This window comes from Carassius carassius, chromosome 10, assembly GCF_963082965.1.
Source record: "Carassius carassius chromosome 10, fCarCar2.1, whole genome shotgun sequence".
NCBI lineage: Eukaryota > Metazoa > Chordata > Actinopteri > Cypriniformes > Cyprinidae > Carassius > Carassius carassius.
Window position 1 is genome coordinate 26,117,852 of NC_081764.1, and position 24,739 is coordinate 26,142,590.

General features: G+C 40.5%; 1 protein-coding gene across 1 annotated transcript; it reads left to right on the top strand.

The window, feature by feature from the left end:
- Positions 1-2,967: 2,967 nt before the first annotated feature.
- Positions 2,968-5,704, top strand: LOC132151421 (uncharacterized). Its single transcript, XM_059559529.1, has 2 exons — positions 2,968-3,207; positions 3,926-5,704. Exon 2 carries the CDS (start codon positions 4,151-4,153, stop codon positions 5,702-5,704), a length of 1,554 nt encoding a protein of 517 aa, XP_059415512.1. The 5' UTR covers positions 2,968-3,207; positions 3,926-4,150.
- Positions 5,705-24,739: the final 19,035 nt, after the last annotated feature.

Genomic DNA, 24,739 nt, shown 5'->3' on the forward strand with positions numbered 1-24,739 from the left:
TAGAAAACCACAGACAGATAATAGCAAACAAGTCCAGGCTGCTATAAACAAGGTTGTAATGAAGGTTCAGATCTTCTGCCTTTCAATCTAATGTGAGGGAGATAAACAAGGTGAAAATTGTGTGCTTCACTCTGTGGCACCGTGTGTCTCAAACCTGAGGAAGGGACGTGGAGGCTTAAATACTCTCCTGTCCTTCTCCCCCACTGACCAGACGACCATTGCCACATCTCTGAGGAGATAAGAATCAGCAAACATATGAGCTCAGACTCAATCAGTGAGATCATAAAGCACTTGCTCACCATTATATCCAGAGTCTGGTTGCATCCTCTCCTGACTAGTTCAAAGACGCTTGGATGGAGAAAAGACACTTCACAAATACAAACGTCTTGAGGATCATTTGCTTGTGGTGCATACCAGCAATACACCTTTGAACTATGGTTTTGGTCCACCGTCTGTGCGCTGACCTACAGAAAATGGTTTAATTGCAGCACTGTTGACCCTGCAATGACCCACTTCCTTCTCAGATACAAAACATCACAATTAGAAGAGCTACAACCTTGGAATTATCTGGGGAGGCTTTTGGTGAATAATTATACCTCAAACACTGTGGAGTGGTTCAGATGTTTTCAATGAAAAGATGAATAAGACTGGCACCATTAACTATGTTTTAGTTGAAAGCTTGATTTATTTATCTCATGAATATCCTAGCTTAGTAAAGAAGTAATGTAAGAATAATTTCAAGGTCATGCAGTGTTGTTGTTTTTTTTTTTATTAATAAAACTATTAATAAATAAAAGAAGACAAGCTGAGGAAGAGCTAAAGTGATATTTAGTTATTTGGGAAAGGGAAATATGGTCCAACACCCTCTTTTTGATCTTGTGATTTAACAAATGAAAATGATTTATGATAGAGACTTGGTAAACAGAGAGTAAATTGTACCACCTGAAATAGGTTATCTTTGGTGTTGACTTTTCTTAAAACAACATCTCCCTGACACTCCATCTGAGATGGGAGCATTTGGATAAGAAGAGGCTTAAAGACAAGAGAAAGGCAAATAAATGTGATGCACAGATATCCCATACCTGTTTTGACCTGTATTGTGGCTTGCTGGACCTGTTCCAGAATCAGTTAGAGACTAGTTGGGTCCCTAAGCTTCTGCCTGGGGTCCCTGAATCCATCTGAGGGAGCTGACCAGGGTAAAGCAACATAGAGGTCAAGCTACACTCTAAGTAATTTTATGGCTATTTGGGGAAAATCAAACCCTACAGCTGTCCTTCAGAGCAGAGTGTATGTTCCCTTGGACAGCCATGGGAAAAACAGGCTGGCGGATAATCTGAACCATGCTTTGACAAATCTCAAGATCTACAGTATCTTATATATATATATATATGTGTGTGTATATATATATATATATATATATATATATATATATATGTATTTATATATATGTATTTATATATATATATATATGTATATATATATATATATATATATATATATGTGTATATATATATATGTATATATATATATATATATTGCAATTTTCAGTTTCCTTGAGTTAAATTTAAAGCAGTACCAAAAATAAAACAGATACTTATCATCTAAAAGCTTTCACTGAAGAAGAAGCATAGCAAAATAAAATACTATGCATACTTATGCAACAGTTCCAGTCCTTGAATTGTATCACACTCCATTAGTCTTTGTCAGTTCTATACTATGTGTGACAACAAGTTACTGTCTTTATAAGTGAGTCAATGAATAATTCACACAACCATTTAATTCAGAAACCATTTAATTGACTAATTGAATGTTCCTGTGGCTCAGTGGTAGAACATTGCGTTAGCAGTGCGAAGGGTTGTGGGTTCAGTCATAGGCTCACTCATAGGCCATTGCATTCACATTTTATTGAGTTTTAATGTGTCTGGTAGGGTGTGAAAAGAAATGTGCTGTTCAAAAGCAAGGCCACAGATCCCACAAGGCTGTGTGACACATCTATAACTCTGGTTTCCAGTGACATCATAGACCAATAATGTTTGTCACACAACAGCCCCTCTTTTAATCAGTAAAAGCACAAACCATGATAAAGGTAATGTCTCACCACCACCACCATAAATGTCAAAGAGAATTTATTAAGGCCGCAAATTAAACTGAGAAAAAGAAAAGAAGCCCACTATAGGACACCTTAATCCACCTAGCAAATACTTCCAAGAACAATTGCAAAGTCCATAGCTAAGAAGATACTGTTAGAGTGTACCCCTAAAGCATTGTGTACACTATTATGTCAATGTATACCTCTTTCCTGGACCTTAAAAATGGTGAGGGACCCTGAGAATTTTTATTAGGTCTGACAGATAGATAAACAGTGCTTTTATTTAAAATCTAGTGGTGTTCAGTGAATAATGCCTTTAATCTAAGATACTGCATGCTAAGGTTTGTTTACGGTAGTGTACCTTTCTCTCTTTTGCTGAAGAGGTGCAGAGACTTCAGGAATTTCCATTTAATCTGACCACCTCTTCCTGTTTAGAGTGAAAGTGTTCCACTCTTGCACTCTGTGGTGAATGATGTTGATGGATATGATCTCTTTCTCTCTTTCTTGTGCTGCCTTACCATCCTCTCCATTCAACCCATTTCCTTTTCCTCAAATTCCTTTAACTCTTTTGGCCAATTTTCTGCTGTTATCTTGTAATCATATTAAAAAGTCAGGCACCAGTCCTGGGGCCTCATGTACAAAGACTTGCGTTAAATTCATACTAAAACATTGCGTACGGACAAAGCTGTAAATGTGCGCACACACAAAAAAAACAGATGTATGAATCTCTGCGTACGAAGGATTCCACGCATATTCTCTTTGTACATCCCAATTAACGTAAAATTGAGCGCACATGCACGAGCACAATGCCCCACCCAGTCTCCTCCCCTAATTAAATCCATTTAAATGTGGTAATGAGTCCACTTTGGCAAAAGATAGTGTAAAGGGTGTAAAAATGTTTATTCAATAATTAATTGAAAACTGATATCTCCCTATTTTTTTTTAAATGTGAACACCAATAGTTCAGAATCAGTTCACCGCCACGCCAGCGGATAGCGCTTGAGCGCTCCTGTGAAGCACACTATAGAGACTAGCTTTTTCCCGGGTGCGATCTCAGAAGTAAACTGACGCACCAAAGGAACGACACTCATTTTGTCTGTCTCTTTATTTATTCACAGGTAAAATAATATGCACTTTAAACATTCTTCTGATTGTTCACATGACTATAGGAAGGTTTAGGAACGTAATTGTGAAGTGTTTTGAGTAACTTTGTCATGCTCTAATGTGTTTTATACAAATTGAATTAACTCGAGGGTCTTAAATGCAAACGATTTATTGTTTAGTAAATGCATTCAAAAGTATTGTTATACAGCATTGTGATGTTTGAGTGCATTGGCAGTCCAAAGGTTCGTGTTATTTTTGTGTTTTAATTGAGTAGTTGAGTACTGTATATCTGTTGCATTAACAATTCAGTCGCCATTTTGAGTGCTTTGCGCACACGCTTAATGAATGACACGAGTCAATCTGGGTGAAGTGGTGTATGTAAAATGGTGTTGGATTTTAGTTTATACATTCTGTGTGTTTAAGTGACACATTTGTCATCTTTCTAGTAATGAGAGTGACATTTATGTGAATCTTTATTGATTTCTTTTGTACACTCTTCTTTCCACACAATATGTAAATTATATATTGCCTTTATGTGAAACAGGCTATGGAATACGGGTGTGTATGTATTCATATTTCTTATGTGTACACCATAAGTTAATGTGCAGATGAAGTTATTTTTGTATGTAACTAAAGAAGTGTTTACAGTTACTAAAGTTTTAAGATCTCAGAAGTAAACTGACGCACCAAAGGAACAACACTCACTTTGTCTGTCTCTTTATTTATTCACAGTGTTTTCACAGATACACAGTGCTTCACTGCCTGTGTGTCCTTTGCTGCCAGCCCAGATATCCCCTAGGTCTGAGGCCGGTAACAATTGGGGGCTGCGCCCGGGATTAGCACATCTCGCCTGGGACGGTTGTCATAGTAACGTGGGAATCCTGCACCCAGTGTTTCAGGGAAGACTACTTCGCCAAGTGTCATCCAGAGAACAACTGCCACAGGTGAAGCATCAGCATGACTACTTTAAGCCCACGGCGAGTGCTGATCTTCAAGATCCAAAAGAAGCTTTCAGATTTGAGTTTTAGTCAGCTGCAGACTGTTGCAAGTTCGATAGATGACGGTCGTAAAACTTACCATGTAGCAGATCTAAATGAACCCGAACTTTATGACCTAATTGTCGACTACATCAGAAGTGATGAGTTAAAAGCTGCAGAAGATGAGGGCATGACTCAACTTTTCCTCCTTTCTGACCTACTTAATGACGTGCTATCAGCTCCAGGAACCAGAGCCGCTGAATCTGGTAATGTGGCACCTGTCTTGATGGGAGATTCACCAACACAGCACCAGGGTCACACTCCAACTGATGACGATGGAGAAGTTTGCACACAACCGTTACACATGGACAGAGACACTCGCACACAATCGTTACACATGAACAGAGAGACTGGCATGCACTCATCATTTCAGTGCAGAGACACCTATGCACTTACCAGAGAAGTCACCTCTTCAACGCCTGGTATGCCAGACCAAATTGGTGCTGCTCCTTTGGGTAGGATGAACTCATCTAACATTTCTGACCATGTTGTAAGATTGTCTGATGTTTCAGCTTTGTTACCACATAGAGAGTTTAAGTTGCATGGTGGTCAAATTTGTGATACAGGCTGTGACATGTCTTTCAATTGTCTCTGTAAGCAAATGGATCAAGGGTTGCAGGAGGGTTTCAGTGAGTCTGAGATTATCAGAGCAGTCCTTAAGATAACAAAACCTGGTACATTCAGAGAGATGTTGGTTAATAAGGATGACCTCACTACTGATGGGTTGAAAAGATTTCTGCGCTCCCACATTAGAGACAAAAATGTAACTGAACTTTTTCAAGAGCTAACTAGTGCTAGACAAAATGACAAAGAAAGCCCACAACAGTTTCTTTACCGAATAATGGGCCTGAAGCAGCGTGTTCTTTTTGAGTCACAACAACCTGGTGTAGGTTTTAGCTATAACAAAGAGCTCATTCAGGGCACTTTCATTCACGCACTTTACCAGGGGTTAAATGAGAGGAACAGCCATGTCAGACGTGATCTTAAACCTTTTCTCTCAGACATGCAGGTTAGTGACGACTTGCTCTTGGAAGAAATAACAAAATCAACAGCTGAAGAAGAAGGGCGATTGAAAAGACTGGGTTCAGTAGGTAAAAGCAGACCAGTTACTGTAAGCGCAGCTCAGTACTCCCAAAGTGAACTGAACACCCCAACAAAAGTTGACGCTGAGTTGCAAGCAAACCGTGATGCTATCAAAGAATTAACTGCTCAAGTTTCTTCTCTAACCAAGCATCTAGCCCAGATGTCCACCCCCACTGAGGCTGTGAAGCTGAAAGACTGCCGCTCACCTAATGACCGCACACAACCACCATGGTCTGAGACCAGAGGTAAATGCAATGACTGTGTACAAAAAAACAATACCAACTGTGTTCACTGCTTTGTTTGTGGCCAGGCAGGACATCGCGCCATTGGCTGTCTCCAACGAAGGTTGTCGGAAAACGGGAAGAGGTCGCTGGAGAGGGGAAGCCAGTGATCGTAAGTAGTGATGAGCCCCGAGAAAAGGTCAAAACGCCTAAACACTCACAGTCAAACTTACAGTACCAGTCAGACCCAAAGAAAAGAGTAGCTCAACTCTTTGGTAAGCGATGCATGGTCTCATGTTCCATCAATGGGGTACCTCTTCAGATGCTGCTTGATTCAGGGGCACAAGTGACCATGGTGAGCAAATCGTGGATTGAACAAGCACTACCCTGTATAAAAATACAGCCACTTGGATCGTTATTTGATAATTCCCTTGAAATTTCTGCTGCTAATAATACTCAGGTTCCCCTTGATGGATGGGCAGAGATTGATCTTCAGATATGCAGCCAGCGTCATGGGCGCCTGACAATCAGAGTACCACTGCTTATCAGTCGTGACTGCAATTACCCTCTTTTAGGTAGTAATGTCATTGCGGAGATGATCAAAGCAAACATTGATCAGGACGATATTGTTAATGTAACTGAAATACTGAAAGAAGCTTTGAGTGTCAGTGACAGTACCGTGGAAGCATTAGTCTTCACTCTCCAGACCATTAGACCCACGGAGATGCCACAGTGTAATGTACGCCTTGGCAAGAAAGGTGTAAATATCCCTTCAGGCAAGATCCGTGAAGTCCAGTGTAGAATTCGAGGATGGAACAGTGGAGGTACGATGATGTTTCAGCCGAGCCCTGAGAATCATTGCCTGGACGGTCTAGAATTGTTCCCAGCTTTAGTTGATATTCCTGTTGGCTCATCCAAAACAGCGCATCAAAATCCCGATTCAGAACTCGACAAAACATGACATCTATCTTGCAAAGAAAACCGTTCTTGGTACTCTTGAAGATATACTTGATCTTAAACCAATCCCTCATTCCTCCATAAACTGTGAGCCAACGCCTCAGAACACAGCCCACTTGTGTGCAGCTCAATTGTGTACTCATGAGCAGACTTTGAGAAAAAAAGAAATGCATAAACCCACACACATGACCAAAGACAAATGGCATCCTCCTGTTGACTTGTCTCATCTAGCTGAGGAAGAGCAGGAGATTGCGAAATGTATGTTATTCGACCAGTCAGATGTCTTTGCTGAAGATGACACCGATATTGGTTGCATTTCTGACTTACAACTCAAAATCTACTTAAAAGATGATACACCAGTCCAAAGGTCCTACAACGCAGTCCCAAAGCCCTTGTATAGAGAGGTTAAGGAACATGTTCAAAAGCTGCAAGATCATGGATGGATTAGAAAGTCTGTATCACCTTATTCCTCTCCCATGGTCTGCATAAGGAAAAAAGATATGAGCCTACGCCTTTGTGTTGATTTACGTGGACTTAACAGCAAAACTATCCCCGACCGTCACCCCCGTCCACGTATTCAGGACCTATTAGATAGCCTAGGAGGTTACTCATGGTTTTCCATACTTGACCAGGGCAGTGCATATCACCAGGGCTTTGTTGAGGAGAACTCCAGGCACCTGACAGCTTTCAGCACGCCTTGGGGATTGTATGAGTGGATCCGTCTTCCTTTTGGCCTTTCCAATGCACCGGCGGCTTTCCAAAGATGTATGGAAGGTGTGTTGAGTGGTCTGAGGGATGAATGCTGTTTTACCTACTTAGACGATGTTCTCTGCTTTTCCAAATCCTTTCAGGACCACATCAAAGATTTGAAGAGAGTCTTTTGCCGCTTACGGGAGCATGGTGTAAAATTACGACCAAAGAAGTGTGAATTATTTAAACGGCAAGTGCGGTATGTTGGGCGCCTAGTTACAAGTGAAGGCATTCAAGTCGACCCCAAGGACTTGGAAGCAGTGATGCAATGGAAGGAGCGGGAACCAAAGAATGTTGGAGAAGTAAGAGCTCTTTTGGGATTTTTGGGCTACTATCGGTCCTTCATTCAGGATTTTTCCCGAATAGCCCAACCACTGTTTAAGCTTCAAGAGAGTCCCGAGGTGTCTGGAGAGAAATCTGTCAAAACTAGGACAACTAAGCAATGTATAAAAAAGGGTCAGCTGCCATCCAAGACACCAGTCCAGTGGACCCCTGAACACCGTGCTGTGGTTGCTTCCCTTGTCGACATGTTGACCACCTTTCCTATCTTGGCATACCCAGACTGTAATTTACCTTTTGTCCTTCACACCGACGCATCCAATGAAGGTCTGGGGGCGGTACTCTATCAGGAACAAGGGGGTAAACTACGTGTTATCGCCTATGGCTCGAGGGCACTCGCACCCGCTGAGAAGAATTATCACCTCCATTCTAACAAGCTTGAGTTCCTTGCCTTAAAGTGGGCCATTTGCGATAAATTCCGGGATTACCTTTACTACGCCCCCACGTTTACCGTATTCCCAGATAATAATCCCCTTACCTATATCCTGAGTACCGCCAAGTTGAGTGCTGTTGGGCATCGTTGGGTGGGTGAATTGGCCGACTTTCATTTCACCATAAAATATAGACCAGGCAAGACAAACACTGACGCTGACACCCTATCACGGTTCCCAGTGAAGCTCCAGGACCACATCAGAGAGTACTCTGAGGTTTTACCTCCAGATGTTGTGTCTGCCATATGGCAGGGAGATAAAGCCCAGAGAGAAAGAGAAGTACCGTGGGTTGCGGCTCTTCAGCTGGGCTCCACTGATGATAATATGCTTCCGGCCAGTATACCCTTGTTTCCTCCAGAAGACATTCGAGCTGCCCAAAAAGGAGATGCTTCCATCGTTGACGTGATTGCATTGAAAGAGAAAGGATGGAACCCCAATGACAAAGACAAGAGACAAATGGGACCCACCACACGACGACTCATACACGAATGGAATAAACTTCGACTTGAACAGGGAATTTTATACAGACAAACCGGACAACACAGACAGCTGGTTCTCCCTGAGTCTCTGAAGTCTCTTGTGCTCAAACACCTTCATGATGACATGGGGCATGTCGGCGCTGACAAAGTTACCCACCTGGCAAGGCAAAGATTTTATTGGCCTTTCATGCAGCGTGACATAGAAGATTATGTCATCCGCCAGTGCCCATGTATTAAGCAAAAGCGGCCTGCTGTTCCTGAAAAGGCACCAATGGGTTCAATTACAACAAGTGTACCATTTGAGCTACTGTCTGTTGATTATTTGCATCTTGAACCGAGTAAGGGTGGCTACGAGTATATCTTGGTTCTTGTAGATCACTTTACTCGTTTCGCCCAGGCCTACCCAACGCGGAACAAATCTGGAAAAACGGCTGCTGAAAAGATTTTCTTTGACTTTATACCACGCTTTGGGTATCCACAAAAGCTTCACCATGATCAGGGTCGCGAATTTGAGAATAACTTATTCCAGCGGCTTCAGCAACTGGCTGGCATTGCCCATTCTCGAACAACACCCTATCATCCACAGGGGAACCCCGTTGAGCGCTTGAATAGAACACTTCTTCAGATGCTACGGACACTGTCAGAGGAAAATAAATCTGAATGGAAAGACCACTTACCACACATAGTGCATGCATACAATTGTTCGAGGCATGAAGCCACAGGATATTCACCATTCTTTCTCCTCTTTGGAAGGGCCCCACAGTTACCCATTGATTTGCTTTTTAACCTGGATCCTGAGCCACAGACTGAAACCCGTCAGGAATTTGCACAGAAGTGGGCTTCCCGGATGCAGGAGGCATACAAGATCGCCTCTGAACATAGTAAAAAGAGCTCTGCAAAAGGAAAAAAATACTATGATCGTGGTGTCAGAGGAATTGTGCTTCAGCCATGTGATCGTGTGCTTGTACGCAACCTATCAGAGAGGGGCGGGCCCGGCAAACTCCGTCCTTACTGGGAGAACAAGGTTCACCGTGTTGTTGAGAGGATGGGAGTTGGTCCTGTGTATCGAATTCAAGCTGAAACTGGTGATCGCACTCTACGTGTCTTGCACCGTAATCTTCTTTTGCATGTGAATGATCTGCCCATTGAACATAATGGAGAGGACAATCGGACACGGAAATAACAAAGGCAGAGGCAACATCACAAGAACAGCCGACATCACAGGTCTGATACCTTAGAGCACGACTCCGGTGATTCAGGGGACGAGGAAGAATATGCTTGTAATCCCAGACCAGTCCCAGTATATGAAAGGGGAAAAGCCACTCTCAAACATTCCCATCATGAGCCAGGTAGTGATCTGCGAGTAGCGGCACCAGAGTTTCACCCGGAACACCATAGAGCTGAGCCAGATAACCCTCAAACATATGAGCAACCACTCCGGTTTGTGACACCAGAATCAGAGCAAGTACTGGCTGACCTGTTGCCATCTCTGGAAACTCAGGAACAAGTAGACGACTGCATAGCTGGAAGAAGTAATGAGGATACTGAACTGGGAGTGGAGCCGGTTGCACAGCAAATGAATAGGGAAGACATCACCCTGCGGATGTCTGCACGGGCAGTAAAGCCAAAGGAGATGTTCACATATAATCAGATGGGACAACCCACATACCTACCTTGGAGACCAGGAGCGAATGCAATGCACACCTGTGTACTGTACCCTATTCATACTTACCCTGTCATACCTGATGCCTCTCACTATCCTTCTCCACTTGTGTGGGCATATTAGACTTAAGAAAGGACAAATGAGGCAGGACTGTTGACATTCAAATACTTACCTATCCTTTGATCAGACTGATAGCTCTTTTCTCTTATCTTCAGGAAAAAAAAACGTTCTTCTATTCTGTTGGGTTAGTTCTGGATGCCCGGAGGCATCTCTTAAAGCAGGGGAGAGTGTAAAGGGTGTTAAAATGTTTATTCAATAATTAATTGAAAACTGATACCTCCCTATTTTTTTTTAAATGTGAACACCAATAGTTCAGAATCAGTTCACCGCCACGCCAGCGGATAGCGCTTGAGCGCTCCTGTGAAGCACACTATAGAGACTAGCTTTTTCCCGGGTGCGATCTCAGAAGTAAACTGACGCACCAAAGGAACGACACTCATTTTGTCTTTCTCTTTATTTATTCACAGGTAAAATAATATGCACTTTAAACTTTCTTCTGATTGTTCACATGACTATAGGAAGGTTTAGGAACGTAATTGTGAAGTGTTTTGAGTAACTTTGTCATGCTCTAATGTGTTTTATACAAATTGAATTAACTCGAGGGTCTTAAATGCAAACGATTTATTGTTTAGTAAATGCATTCAAAAGTATTGTTATACAGCATTGTGATGTTTGAGTGCATTAGCAGTGCAAAGGTTCGTGTTATTTTTGTGTTTTAATTGAGTAGTTGAGTACTGTATATCTGTTGCATTAACAATTCAGTCGCCATTTTGAGTGCTTTGCGCACACGCTTAATGAATGACACGAGTCAATCTGGGTGAAGTGGTCTATGTAAAATGGTGTTGGATTTTAGTTTATACATTCTGTGTGTTTAAGTGACACATTTGTCATCTTTCTAGTAATGAGAGTGACATTTATGTGAATCTTTATTGATTTATTTTGTACACTCTTCTTTCCACACAATATGTAAATTATATATTGCCTTTATGTGAAACAGGCTATGGAATACGGGTGTGTATGTATTCATATTTCTTATGTGTACACTCATAAGTTACTAAAGTTTTAAGATCTCAGAAGTAAACTGACGCACCAAAGGAACGACACTCATTTTGTCTGTCTCTTTATTTATTCACAGTGTTTTCACAGATACACAGTGCTTCACTGCCTGTGTGTCCTTTGCTGCCAGCCCAGATATCCCCTAGGTCTGAGGCCGGTAACAATAGCAGTAAGAAAATGGCTAAAGCAAGCGGCAGGAAACAAAACCAAGTGAATTGGAGGTGCTACTATCGGAGGTAGAGACTAGAAAAAATATTTTTTTTGGAACTTTGTCCTCCGAAATTAATAACAAAAGGAAAAAATATGAGTGGGAGAGTTTGGCTGAAGCCGTCAATGCGGTGGGATCTGAAAGTCGCACTGTAAATGACCTTAAAAAGAGACAATCTGATATAAAGGTGGACGTTAAACGGAGAACTGCTGCGCACCGACAAATTGTGGGAAGAACAGGCAGTGGTAAAAGGGGTCGATTAACTTTCACCATTTGAGCAGAGAGTTGCCTCAATTATGGATGACACTTTACTCTCTGGAGTAGTATCTGCTGCTGCGGGAGCAGGGGCGATTCTAGGATTTTTTCAACTGGGGGGCACAAGAGGGGCCACGATTAATACAGAGGGGCCAATCTTGTGTTGTTTGAACTGTATATCCAAATCATTTCAAGAGTTCAGTAACCTTTAAAATCAGTAATAAACAGTGATACCCTATTATATTTTAATAGCAGTTATTCACTGCTCTAAATCAAAACAATCAAATACAATTTGTATTAACTTTTCACTTTACAAAAGTGAAAGAAAAATTGTAATAAATAAAAGAATCAAATGTATGAACAGTGTACAACTCACAAATAATAAAAATAATAGAATTTATTTACAATAGCCTTATATAATATATATATATATAATAGCCTTATTTATATAAATGCAGAATAAGATTAATAATTCATAGAAATAAATACACAATTAATGAATTAATATAACTAATATAAATTTTTGTTTATTATCCACATCCCATTTAATTTGCATAGCAGCAGTTACAGTAAATTTGCATTGATGAATAAACAAAATCTACTTATGTCAAGGCTAATTAATCTTGAGCATATTGATTTAAAAATATCATATAATTATACTTTGTTAGATAGCTACTTGTTCAAAAAGGTAGCTTTAGTTTAACATGTAAAATATGTGGATCCTATAGAAACAGTTTAGAATAGCTTAATAGTCCAGTGTTATTTTACAACCCGAATTCCGGAAAAGTTGGGACGTTTTTTTAATTTTAATAAAATGAAAACTAAAAGACTTTCAAATCACATGAGCCAATATTTTATTCACAATAGAACATAGATAACATAGCAAATGTTTAAACTGAGAAAGTTTACAATTTTATGCACAAAATGAGCTCATTTCAATTTTGATTTCTGCTACAGGTCTCAAAATAGTTGGGACGGGGCATGTTTACCATGGTGTAGCATCTCCTTTCTTTTCAAAACAGTTTGAAGACGTCTGGGCATTGAGGCTATGAGTTGCTGGAGTTTTGCTGTTGGAATTTGGTCCCATTCTTGCCTTATATAGATTTCCAGCTGCTGAAGAGTTTGTGGTCGTCTTTGACGTATTTTTCGTTTAATGATGCGCCAAATGTTCTCTATAGGTGAAAGATCTGGACTGCAGGCAGGCCAGGTTAGCACCCGAACTGTTCTACGACGAAGCCATGCTGTTGTTATAGCTGCAGTATGTGGTTTTGCATTGTCCTGCTGAAATAAACAAGGCCTTCCCTGAAATAGACGTTTGGAGGGAAGCATATGTTGCTCTAAAACCTTTATATACCTTTCAGCATTCACAGAGCCTTCCAAAACATGCAAGCTGCCCATACCGTATGCACTTATGCACCCCCATACCATCAGAGATGCTGGCTTTTGAACTGAACGCTGATAACATGCTGGAAGGTCTCCCTCCTCTTTAGCCCGGAGGACACGGCGTCCGTGATTTCCAACAAGAATGTCAAATTTGGACTCGTCTGACCATAAAACACTATTCCACTTTGAAATAGTCTATTTTAAATGAGCCTTGGCCCACAGGACACGACGGCGCTTCTGGACCATGTTCACATATGGCCTCCTTTTTGCATGATAGAGCTTTAGTTGGCATCTGCTGATGGCACGGCGGATTGTGTTTACCGACAGTGGTTTCTGGAAGTATTCCTGGGCCCATTTAGTAATGTCATTGACATAATCATGCCGATGAGTGATGCAGTGTCGTCTGAGAGCCCGAAGACCACGGGCATCCTATAAAGGTCTCCGGCCTTGTCCCTTACGCACAGAGATTTCTCCAGTTTCTCTGAATCTTTTGATGATGTTATGCACTGTAGATGATGAGATTTGCAAAGCATTTGCAATTTGACGTTGAGGAACATTGTTTTTAAAGTTTTCCACAATTTTTTTACGCAGTCTTTCACAGATTGGAGAGCCTCTGCCCATCTTTACTTCTGAGAGACTTTGCTTCTCTAAGACAAAGCTTTTATAGCTAATCATGTTACAGACCTGATATCAATTAACTTAATTAATCACTAGATGTTCTCCCAGCTGAATCTTTTCAAAACTGCTTGCTTTTTTAGCCATTTGTTGCCCCCGTGCCAACTTTTTTGAGACCTGTAGCAGGCATTAAATTTTAAATGAGCTAATTAAGTGGATAAAAGTGTAAAATTTCTCAGTTTAAACATTTGCCAGTTATCTATGTTCTATTGTGAATAAAATATTGGCTAATGTGATTTGAAATTCCTTTAGTTTTCATTTTATTAAAATTTAAAAAACGTCCCAACTTTTCCGGAATTCGGGTTGTAGTATTAGTTATTTATTTTGCTATTTAATCATGCATTAAATATTTATGTATGATATTTGCGGACATATGATGAACATATGATAAAGCCAGGTGCTAAATTATTTTTTTCATTTTGATTACACACAAGATGAAAAAAGATGTTCAGAGGGATTTCAGCATATTTATATATTTATATATTTTCGGCATATTTTTTTATTTTTATTAAAATGTCTCATTAATCAGGCCAGTAATGATTTATTAAGAAATCCCTCTGGAGATATCTTTAGAATACAGAATATAGGTGTATAACTGGAGAGTTTGGTGCACATAGCTGCTACATAGGCTAAGATGTTTGTAATGAAGAATGACAAAAAACTCATTTTGAGAAAACGGCATTTAAAGATTTGTAATGTAAAAGCTAATTATTTTTTTTAGTGGAAACAACTATTTACAGACACAATATCTTGTCAAATCCTTAGCAATCAACAATACAAACCAACTAAAACACATCAAAACCTATAACTCAGCATTTATGGCCTTCAACTAAACAGAAAAACAGTCAAAAACACTGTGGAAATGTCAGAGCACGTCACGTGATTCGTTCAGATGGAAATTGGCATCAGCCAATGAAATTCACTTTTAGTGTTAAATGCCCCATTGTACTTTCACAATTGGTTGCTGATTAAAAGGAAATGACCATATTTGGATCCGAGAACATTGTATGGGAGAGAGCTAGAGAGAGAGCTTTCCAGGGTGCAGACAGCAATCGCGGAGCACCATGGTGATTTAGAACGCCAACTGAATTTATGAGAAATCTACAGACGCAAATAGACTAAAGGTGTAGTAAAATAAAGACCTATATGTGTATTTTGGACTTTTTTTTCACCACAAGTCTGAAAGAAGACATGTTATTGAAGACAAACAGCCCCAAATCTCAAAATTGACCAGTAAAAAAAACAATGTTTTTGCATCTGTCTCACCCATAGACTGTAAAAAAAAGTCTCAAGTGTGGAGCGTTAGATAAACATCATTCGATTTGTTTCATCACCTCACTTAAGTGAAAAAAGTCCCTAATCGACTGCATGATTCAATAATGACTTTATTAGAATTGCAATTATACTTTTTTTAAACCATTGCTTTGGCGTGTTTGGCCGAAAAATAAGTAAATCGTAACGCAGTAAACCCCTTTTACATTCAGCATCATAGTAAATATAATGATTAGCTTGGTCTGCTCTAGGAGATAACATCGTCATCGAACCTGGTCTGTCTAACACCGAAAGACGTTAACGTTAGTACCAAACACTTCTTGCACTGCAACAACTCGCTAATCGAAAAACATAAGCTATATAAAATAGATCAACTTACCGTGTGCTTTTTTTGTTGGAAAACAGCAGCTCGCTATTCTTGGTCCTTGTTGAGAAGCATCACGACGCAATCATGAGTTATTTACTAAACTGAAAGATTATGATTTGAATTTGTGAGTGACAGACAAGTAGAAGGGTGGGGGCACACTGGGGGGCCAATCAGTTTTCAGGAGGGCCATGGCCCCTCCCCTGGCTACGCCACTGTGTTGTAGTGATGGGATTTATGGCTCTTTGAGGGGATCCGGATCTTCGCGATCCGTTCCTTTCAAAGAGCCGTTCATAAGCATCTCAGTTTATCCTGGAAATAATCACTGGGAGGAATGATGAGGAGAGATTTGTAGTCAAATAATGACAGTGACATCACTATTTTGGATTTACCTTTAGTACAAAGTGTGTGTGTGTGTGTGTGTAAAGCTACGTTGACTTATGTTATTCATACAATACCTACTCACAAATAAACATCAAAAACAAAGCCGGCTGCAATGAATTTCTGTGCAAAACAGCTTTTACTACAAACACTTCCACACAAGAACATTGTTATCACACAAGAACATTTTGATAGAAAACAAAAAATATTTAAAGTAGATAAAATTAAAATAAATAAAATGGAAATGTCTACATACTACATACTATTACTACTGTAAACTTTGCAAATAGAACATCAGCCAACTCGGAGTCCGCCCCTCTTGAGCAGCCAGCGCCCACTGTGCCCAGCGTTTCCAGTGCTCCCCCCAGTGCTAACTCCCGTCCGTCTGGCCGCGTCTTGACGCATGCTGTTTTGGAGTCACAACAGCAAATCGTTATGGCCATCAGAGAAATTAACAGTCACCTGAAAAATATCACTGACGCACTCACAGACATAAGCCACTCATTAAAGGAATTGGTCAAAAAATGAACTTGTCTCTGATTACCATTTATATTGTTGCAATCACATGTTGGCGGGCCTGAACGGCATGTTGGTTGGGGTGCACATACATTGGTCCTGGGTCAGGGTCATCTGGCGGTGCTGCCACGTCACCAAGGGGTATGCCATGCCTGTGCGCGACATAGTGCAGCACACCACAGGCCAGCACAATGCGGCACACCTTGTCAGGGTGGTATAACATCATCCCCCCAGTCCTATCAAGGCAGCGCCACCGACATTTCAGCTGCCCAATCGCCCGCTCTACATCATGGGTTGACCCAGGCCACCTTGCCACAATATTTGTTGGGCGCATTTGTGCATCACATATTATCTGATCATTTATTGAATGGAAATGTTTCCGATTCACATATGCAAATTCTTCTTCAGATGGCACCTTTATAGCAATGTGTGTGCAGTCGATCGCTCCGATAACATTAGGAAAACTGGCTATCGCTGCAAATTTCAGTTTAATGTTTGGCTGGTCAACTGCATCATATGGGAACCTTATATACCTGGTAGACATGCGAATGATCACGTCCCATACCGCTGACACTGCCCGGCTCAAAGACGACTGGCTTATTCCTGAGCGGTCTGCCAGTTCCCCTTGGAAAGAACCAGTTGCCAGGAAACCAAGCACCTGCAAGGGAACGGATATTGAGTGGCTCCTCATTGTCTCTCTCTCTAGATTCGGACCAACACAGAGTGAACACAGGATAGCCCTTGGAAATCTGAAACGGCTGATAAGCCAGTCATCATCCTGGGCCAGAAAATCATTGTGGTCCCTAAAAACTCGTTCTCGTCGGATTCTGCCACTTGCAATGTCCTCTAATAAGGCCAAAGCTGCCATTGCCATAGACTAAGGGTTGTATCAAACTGCATAACGTTATGCTTTTATATGTTCTCATTTAATTGCATAATTTATATAATATTCCCACAAGGTTCGTGTGACAATACCTATATGTCGGCAGCCATATCACCCTGGAGCCCAAGACCGGTTTCCCACTGAAGCTAAGCAGGGCTGAGCCTGGTCAGTACCTGGATGGGAGACCTCCTGAGAAAACTAGGTTGCTGCTGGAAGAGGTGCTAGTGAGGCCAGCAGGGGGTGCTCACCCTGTGGTCTGTGTGGGTCCAAGCGCCCCAGTGTAGTGATGGGGACACTATACTGTCAACAAGCACCGTCCTTCGGATGAGACGTTAAACCGAGGTCCTGACTCTCTGTGGTCATTAAAAATCCCAGGATGTCTTTCGAAAAGAGTAGAGGTGTGACCTCGGTGAAATTCGCCCATTGGCCTCTGACCATCATGGCCTCCTAACAATCCCCATATCTGCTGATTGGCTTCATCACTCTGTCTCCTCTCCACCAGTAAGCTGGTGTGTGGTGTGTGGTGGGCGTTCTGGCGCACTATGGCTGCTGTCGCATCATCCAGGTGGATGCTGCACACTGGTGGTGGATGAGGAGATACCCCCAGACTATGTAAAGCGCTTTGAGTGCCTAGAAAATGTAATGAATTATGTCAATTATTTTATAAATTGCAAATTAATTGCAATGCTTCCCACAGGTGGTGGTGCGATAGACTTGTAGAACAATTTGTTGTGTAATGTTTGAAACTTCACTTCATTGCCTGTAAAAGTCACCAACGGACAAAAACAATGAGAAATGAATGTACGCCTGACATGTAATTGGCTTGGAGGTACATCCGACCGTGAGCGTGAAAGCTGGCGTACGCAAAGTTTTTGTGCGTACGCAAGGTTGATACATGCAACCCCTGGGGCCTGATGTATAAACGTTGCGGACGCACAAAATGGGCATAGAAATATGCGTACGCATTTTTCCACGCACATATCGGGATTTTAAAAAAATAAACTTGCCGTAAATAAGTCAGTTTCAGATTTCCAAGGGCTATCCTCTTGGAGCTCTGTGTAAGGATGCTCTTGACCGTACCTACGCATCTTTTAGAAGAGTATGTGTTTTGGTGACACCAACTGGCCCAAATGCAATAACTATTTAAAATGAAAAACTTCTAATTTATCCTATTACATCACCCAATAAATCAAATTGCATCAACCTGAATTATCATTATCAGCATTCTTAACCAGGTGCAAATACTTTGAATTTACTAATTTTTTTTAATGAATGGGCTATAAAAAGGTATGTGCGTATATAACATATCATCATAATGGATGCTCTAGCGCTGTTAGAAGACCTTGCTAATGACGCTCTACGGAGGGAGCGTGTTTTCAGAGACCGTGAAGATTTCCTTGCTCATGATGATGATTGGCTCATGAGCCAATTTCGATTCCCAAGAGCCATCCTCTTGGAATTGTGTTCTGAATTACGGCCAGTATTGGAAAGACCCTCGCGGAGAAACCACGCGCTGTGTGTTCCTGTACAAGTATTGACCACATTAGGCCATTTGGCCACTGGTACTTTCCAGCGAGAGTTGGCAGACCGATCGGGTATGTCGCAGTCATCCCTGAGGCGTGTAATGCCATATGTATGGGATGCCATAGTGGGGATGGCACCCCGATACATCCGTTTTCCTTACACACAAGCTGAACAGGCCAACATCAAAATGCAATTTGCAGCAATCGCCGGTTTTCCCAATGTAATCGGTGCTATTGACTGCACTCATGTTGCAATAAAGGCACCATCTGAGAATGAATTTGCTTTTGTTAACCAAAAACATTTTCATTCTTTGAACGTGCAGATCATAGGTGATGCGCATATGTCTCTGACAAATGTAGTTGCGAGATGGCCTGGGTCAACTCATTCCTACATTTTGTCCAACAGCAGTGTAGGGAACAGACTGCAAACAGGAGCTGTGCGTGATGGATGGCTTCGGGGTAAGTTGGCAGGAATGCGCATGTAATTGTACAGGTCCCCTTCTATTTTCAATATACATGTTGCCCCTTGGTAATATTATTAGAAAATACGGAATTAGCTTCCACTGCTATGCTGATGATACTCAGCTATATATCTCAACGAGACCAGATGAAACTTCCCAATTATCTAAGCTAACAGAGTGTGTTAAAAATGTAAAAGATTGGATGACAAATAATTTCAAATAAAAGACAGAGATATTAATTATTGGACCAAAAAACACCACACAGAATCTTGTAGATTACAATCTGCAGCTAGACGGATGTACTGTTACTTCCTCTACAGTCAGAAATCTGGGTGTTATATTAGACAGCAACTTGTCTTTTGAAAATCATATTTCCAATGTTACAAAAACTGCATTCTTCCATCTTAGAAACATTGCCAAGCTACGAAACATGTTATCTGTTTCTGATGCAGAAAAGCTAGTTCATGCATTCATGACCTCTAGACTGGACTATTGTAATGCACTTCTAGGTGGTTGTCCTGCTTCGTCAATAAACAAGCTACAGGTAGTCCAAAATGCAGCAGCTAGAGTCCTTACCAGGTCAAGAAAATATGATCATATTACCCCAATTTTACAGTCTCTGCACTGGCTACCTATTAAGTTCTGTATCAGTTACAAATTATCATTACTTACCTATAAGGCCCTAAATGGTTTAGCTCCTGCGTACCTAACTAGCCTTCTACCACGCTACAACCCATCACGCACCCTAAGTTCACAAAACGCTGGACTTTTGGTAGTTCCTAGGATAGCAAAGTCCACTAAAGGAGGTAGAGCTTTCTCACATTTGGCTCCCAAACTCTGGAATAGCCTTCCTGATAATGTTCGGGGTTCAGACACACTCTCTCTGTTTAAATCTAGATTAAAAACACATCTCTTTCGCCAAGCATACGAATAATGTATCTTTTAAATTTTGAGTGTAGTTGCATCTGATCAAATGTGCATTCTTATTCTTTAGCTTGGGTTAAACTAATTTTACTTTGTTGGATCAGCAGCTATGCTAATGATGTCTCTATTTTGTTTCTATGTTTTGCCACGGGATGTAGGATTTACACAAGCTCCAGTCTGGATCCAGAACACCTGAGAAGAGATGATGCTGACCCTCAGAGGACCCCAGATGATCCTAACCTTTAATCAACAAACAGAACTAACAATTATTGCTACATGTGTGACTGCATCATATAATAACTATTAATTAATAATATTGATAGTTCATCGTCTAGCTGACTACGTCTTGTATTATTATTATTATTTTTTATTTTTTCTAAAATCCTGTCAAACGTGCACAAACTACTAGCTACTACTAAATATCGAGAAACATAATTTTCTGTAAAGTTGCTTTGTAACGATTTGTATTGTAAAAAGCGCTATACAAATAAACTTGAATTGAATTGAATTGAATAATTGAGTAATGATGCAAATGTGTTTAAAGCATACCTTTTTAAATGTTTTTTCTTTTAGGTATAATTATAATCTCCAATGATAAACAAACCCACACTTATTTTAATATTTTTTTAAAGCAAAATTTCACATTAATCAATGCATATTTTCAGGAAACAAAACATGTTTTATAGCATTTAAAAATTAAGTGAAATGTTATATTGAATCAATATTGCCCTGGAAAAAACAAAAAGCTATCTGTAGGCTATTTTACAAGCATTTACTTTCTTTAAAGTATTCTTATAATATTGTTTATAATTGTTACCTCTGTCTAGCACTTGAAATGTTATACTAATTGTCCCATTGTATTTACATTCATTGTTTTGTTATATTTTCTTAAAAAAAAATTTGTAAATGTTTTACCTCTCAGGAGACAGTGGTTATCCCCTTAGAACGTGGCTGCTAACTCCACTAACTAGACCCCAAACCGAACAAGAATGGCGTTATAACGAGAAGCATTGCTGGACGCGTTCAGTGGCCGAACGCACTATTGGTCTGCTAAAAGGATGCTGGAGGTGCTTGGATAGGTCTGGTGGCACGGTATTGTACAGCCCTACAAAGTTTAGCCGCATTGTGGTGGCTTGCGCAGTGTTGCACAACATTGCTCAAAAGAATGGTATACCGGTTCTATAGAACGCCCATACTGAAGATAATGAACCCGACCCTGGCCCTCCTAATGCAGTGCATAATGCTATGGCAATACAGCGGCGTATAAATGTAATAAATGGAATGTAAAAAGGCAAGTGAATTCAAACTTTAAGTGAACCACTTGCGCAGTGTTGCACAACATTGCTCAAAAGAATGGTATACCGGTTCTATAGAACGCCCATACTGAAGATAATGAACCCGACCCTGGCCCTCCTAATGCAGTGCATAATGCTATGGCAATACAGCGGCGTATAAATGTAATAAATGGAATGTAAAACGGCAAGTGAATTCAAACTTTAAGTGAAATAAAGACAAAATTGTTTTTATTTCTTTCAGTTCGGAACACACCGCATTAACAGCATGAACCATGTGACGTTGGGTCTGCGTGACTTCTTCCGTCAGTACATGCCTTGAGTTACCAGTGCTCGGTGGTGGCACAAAGGATGATGATGATGCACTGGATTGCGCACAGGATGGGGTTGCTTGGGCATTTGATGATGGCGGCACACTGGAAGCTGGTGGAGGCACACAAGATGCCAGTGGTGGCACACAGGATGGCGGTGGAGGCACACAGGATGCCGGTGGTGGCACACAGGATGGTGGTGGAGGCACACAAGATGCCGGTGGTGGCACACAGGATGGTGGTGGAGGCACACAAGATGCCGGTGGTGGCACACAGGATGGTGGTGGAAGCACACAGGATGGCGGTGGCACATAGGATTTAAGCCTACATCCCTTGTCTACCCCACTTGGACCTCTCACCGGGCTTGAAGGCATTCCAGGATTAACTGTTCTTTTAATCATTAAAAAACGTTTAATTAAATAAAGGTTGTATTGCATATGTGTAAATGTGTGAAATAAAATGTGCACTTGATGACTTGCTTTTGTCTTTTTAAGTTCCATTTTTAGAATAAACAGGAAAATCGACTATTTTAATAAAAGTATATCTTAAGGGCAGCTGCATCTATTGCTAGATTTGTCACTTGGATATTTTAGGACTTTCCACTTCCACGGAATTTGAATTGGTTGATTTAAATTATCCACAATAAAAAAGCAGAATTTTAAACAGACAAAAAACTTATATAATGTGTAGATAAATCAATTACTTACCATCGTCACCGCAAATCACATCCGTATCACCTTGGAATTCTGGAAGAACTCCACTTAATCCTGTTTCCCCTATAATCGCACCCACCCTTGCATCAAAGGCTGAGAGGTCAGTGATTCCTTGACCACCACCAGTTGTTACGACACTGCGCCTGTGTGCACATTTTTTACAACTACTTTTAAGTCAGACCATTTTTTTTTGTCTCTTGGACTGTGCGAGGCACCGAGGTAACAGCATTGACTGCAAAATAGGCGGTCTTAACCTCCAAATATGGTTATTTCGGGAGTAGATTGGGGTAAGTTATAAACACGTGCACCTGCGTACAATATTCAGATAATTGTGATTTATAAAGTGAACCTTGCGCAGGTTCTGGCGTATGTACGGTTTTATAAATCTAAAAAACTTTTGTGTGTACGCAAATTCTGCCTTATGTGCGTACGCATACTTTAAGGGTGAAATCTACGCAAAGTTTTATACATGAGGTGCCAGGTCTGTGGGAACAAAACTATTCTCAAACTAAAATATCACAACCTGGCCTGTTATAGTGGCAGTGCTGCTTTACTGGTGCCAGACTAAAATACAGCAGCCTATATGTGACTTAATGATTTGAATGAAGCAATATAACCAGATTTTTTGTCTTTGTGTCCTTCTGCTTTTACTGTAAACGAGAACCTTCCAGAGACTATTTTGGAATTTAAAAGTCATGAGTGAAGAAATTACTGGCACTTCATTGAAACCACTATACACTCCACCCATGACCTCAAAAAAGTCTCTATTTTAGGTTCATGTTGGGTAAATATGTTGAAAATGGCCACATCTGTATGAATTCTAGCATCCAGATAAAGCCATGAGCACATTGTCATTCCTAATTCTGGTGTTAGAATGGCCAGAGGGCTCCTAAAACAGAGGTGAGGGATCAAAAACAGGGAAATTATGGCAACAATACCACCCAGCTCATTTTCTCACGCACTCCCACTGGGCGCAATGCAGCTAAACAGAGACATGGCTCAATTGGGAATTCCTGCCTCATTGTCCTTGGCAATCTTTTCAGTTCGGAAACCCTTCAGTTGAACAAATAAACATGGGGAAAAGTCAGAGATCAAAGTTCCTGATATGATGGCTTGACCATAAGATACTGAGTTTGAATCTGAGTTATACTTGATCTGCAATTAGACTTTTTTGTCAAGGATAATACAATAAAGTAACAAGACTTATTTCCATTGTGGTCCTTGAATGGTGTAATTTGATGGTTTTAAAACTTTTCAATACCCGGGACCCCAAAACATGAGGATCCCCTTGCAAGGAACCTCTTTCTTAAAGAGGTAAAATATGCTATAGATCTGCCATTAATAGTGTATGAGAAAAACAGTACATGTGATGATATAAATTATTTGCAAAATGCAACATTAAATATTCCACTTTTATATTGTCATTGTACTAAAGCCAAAATAAATTATTACAATTATATCTGGAAAATATTTACTTCGTAGTGAGTTACAATTCTCTACCAATTATGATATAATAATGTTAGACGTATAAACCCAAAGAGAAACATTTTCAGTTCAGTTCAATGTGTTTATATAACACTTTGCACATTAAATTTTGTTCCAAAACAGCTGTAGAGATAATACTGCCTAACAAATCTCCATTATAAAAGCTAAAGGTGACAGTGGTAAGGTGAAACTCCCTAGAAAGATACAGCACAAGGGAATATTATTCTTGACAGTACATTGCAAGGAATAAGATATTATACCCCCCCAAAAAAATATATGCAGATTAGTTTTTATTTTTTACTGTTAAAAACTATAGCTGTAAATAAAAAACAGTGATTTGTCTGATGTTTTAACCCATGTTTTTAAAAAAACTTTCTTTTTATTGAAGTTTTCATTGAACCTACCTGCAAATGTACTAGATTTCTTTCAAACCAACTTTTATTCCCTGGACGACAAGTATAAACCCATACACCAGATTTTTATTTGACTCACATGGGGTCCTTTGCTTTTAACTTTATCTGGATGAAACCTAACAGTTATAATAGTCCCAGAAGGTTCCCATTAGTCTATATTCCAGCAGGATGATTTAAGTACAGTATATAGGTGATGAGACAAGCCTGCATGGGTTGCGTCTGGCTGTGGAAACCACAAGAACATGATTAATCCAGACAGAGATTTATAGATGGTAAAACCACGGTCCTCGTCTGGACATCTTCCCTCACACATTCCTCCATTCTGTGACTCCCGACACATGTGTCTTTTATCAGAAGCACAAAAAAGTGCTGCTTTAATTATTTTTTACCTCTGAAAAATTAGTGGTCTTT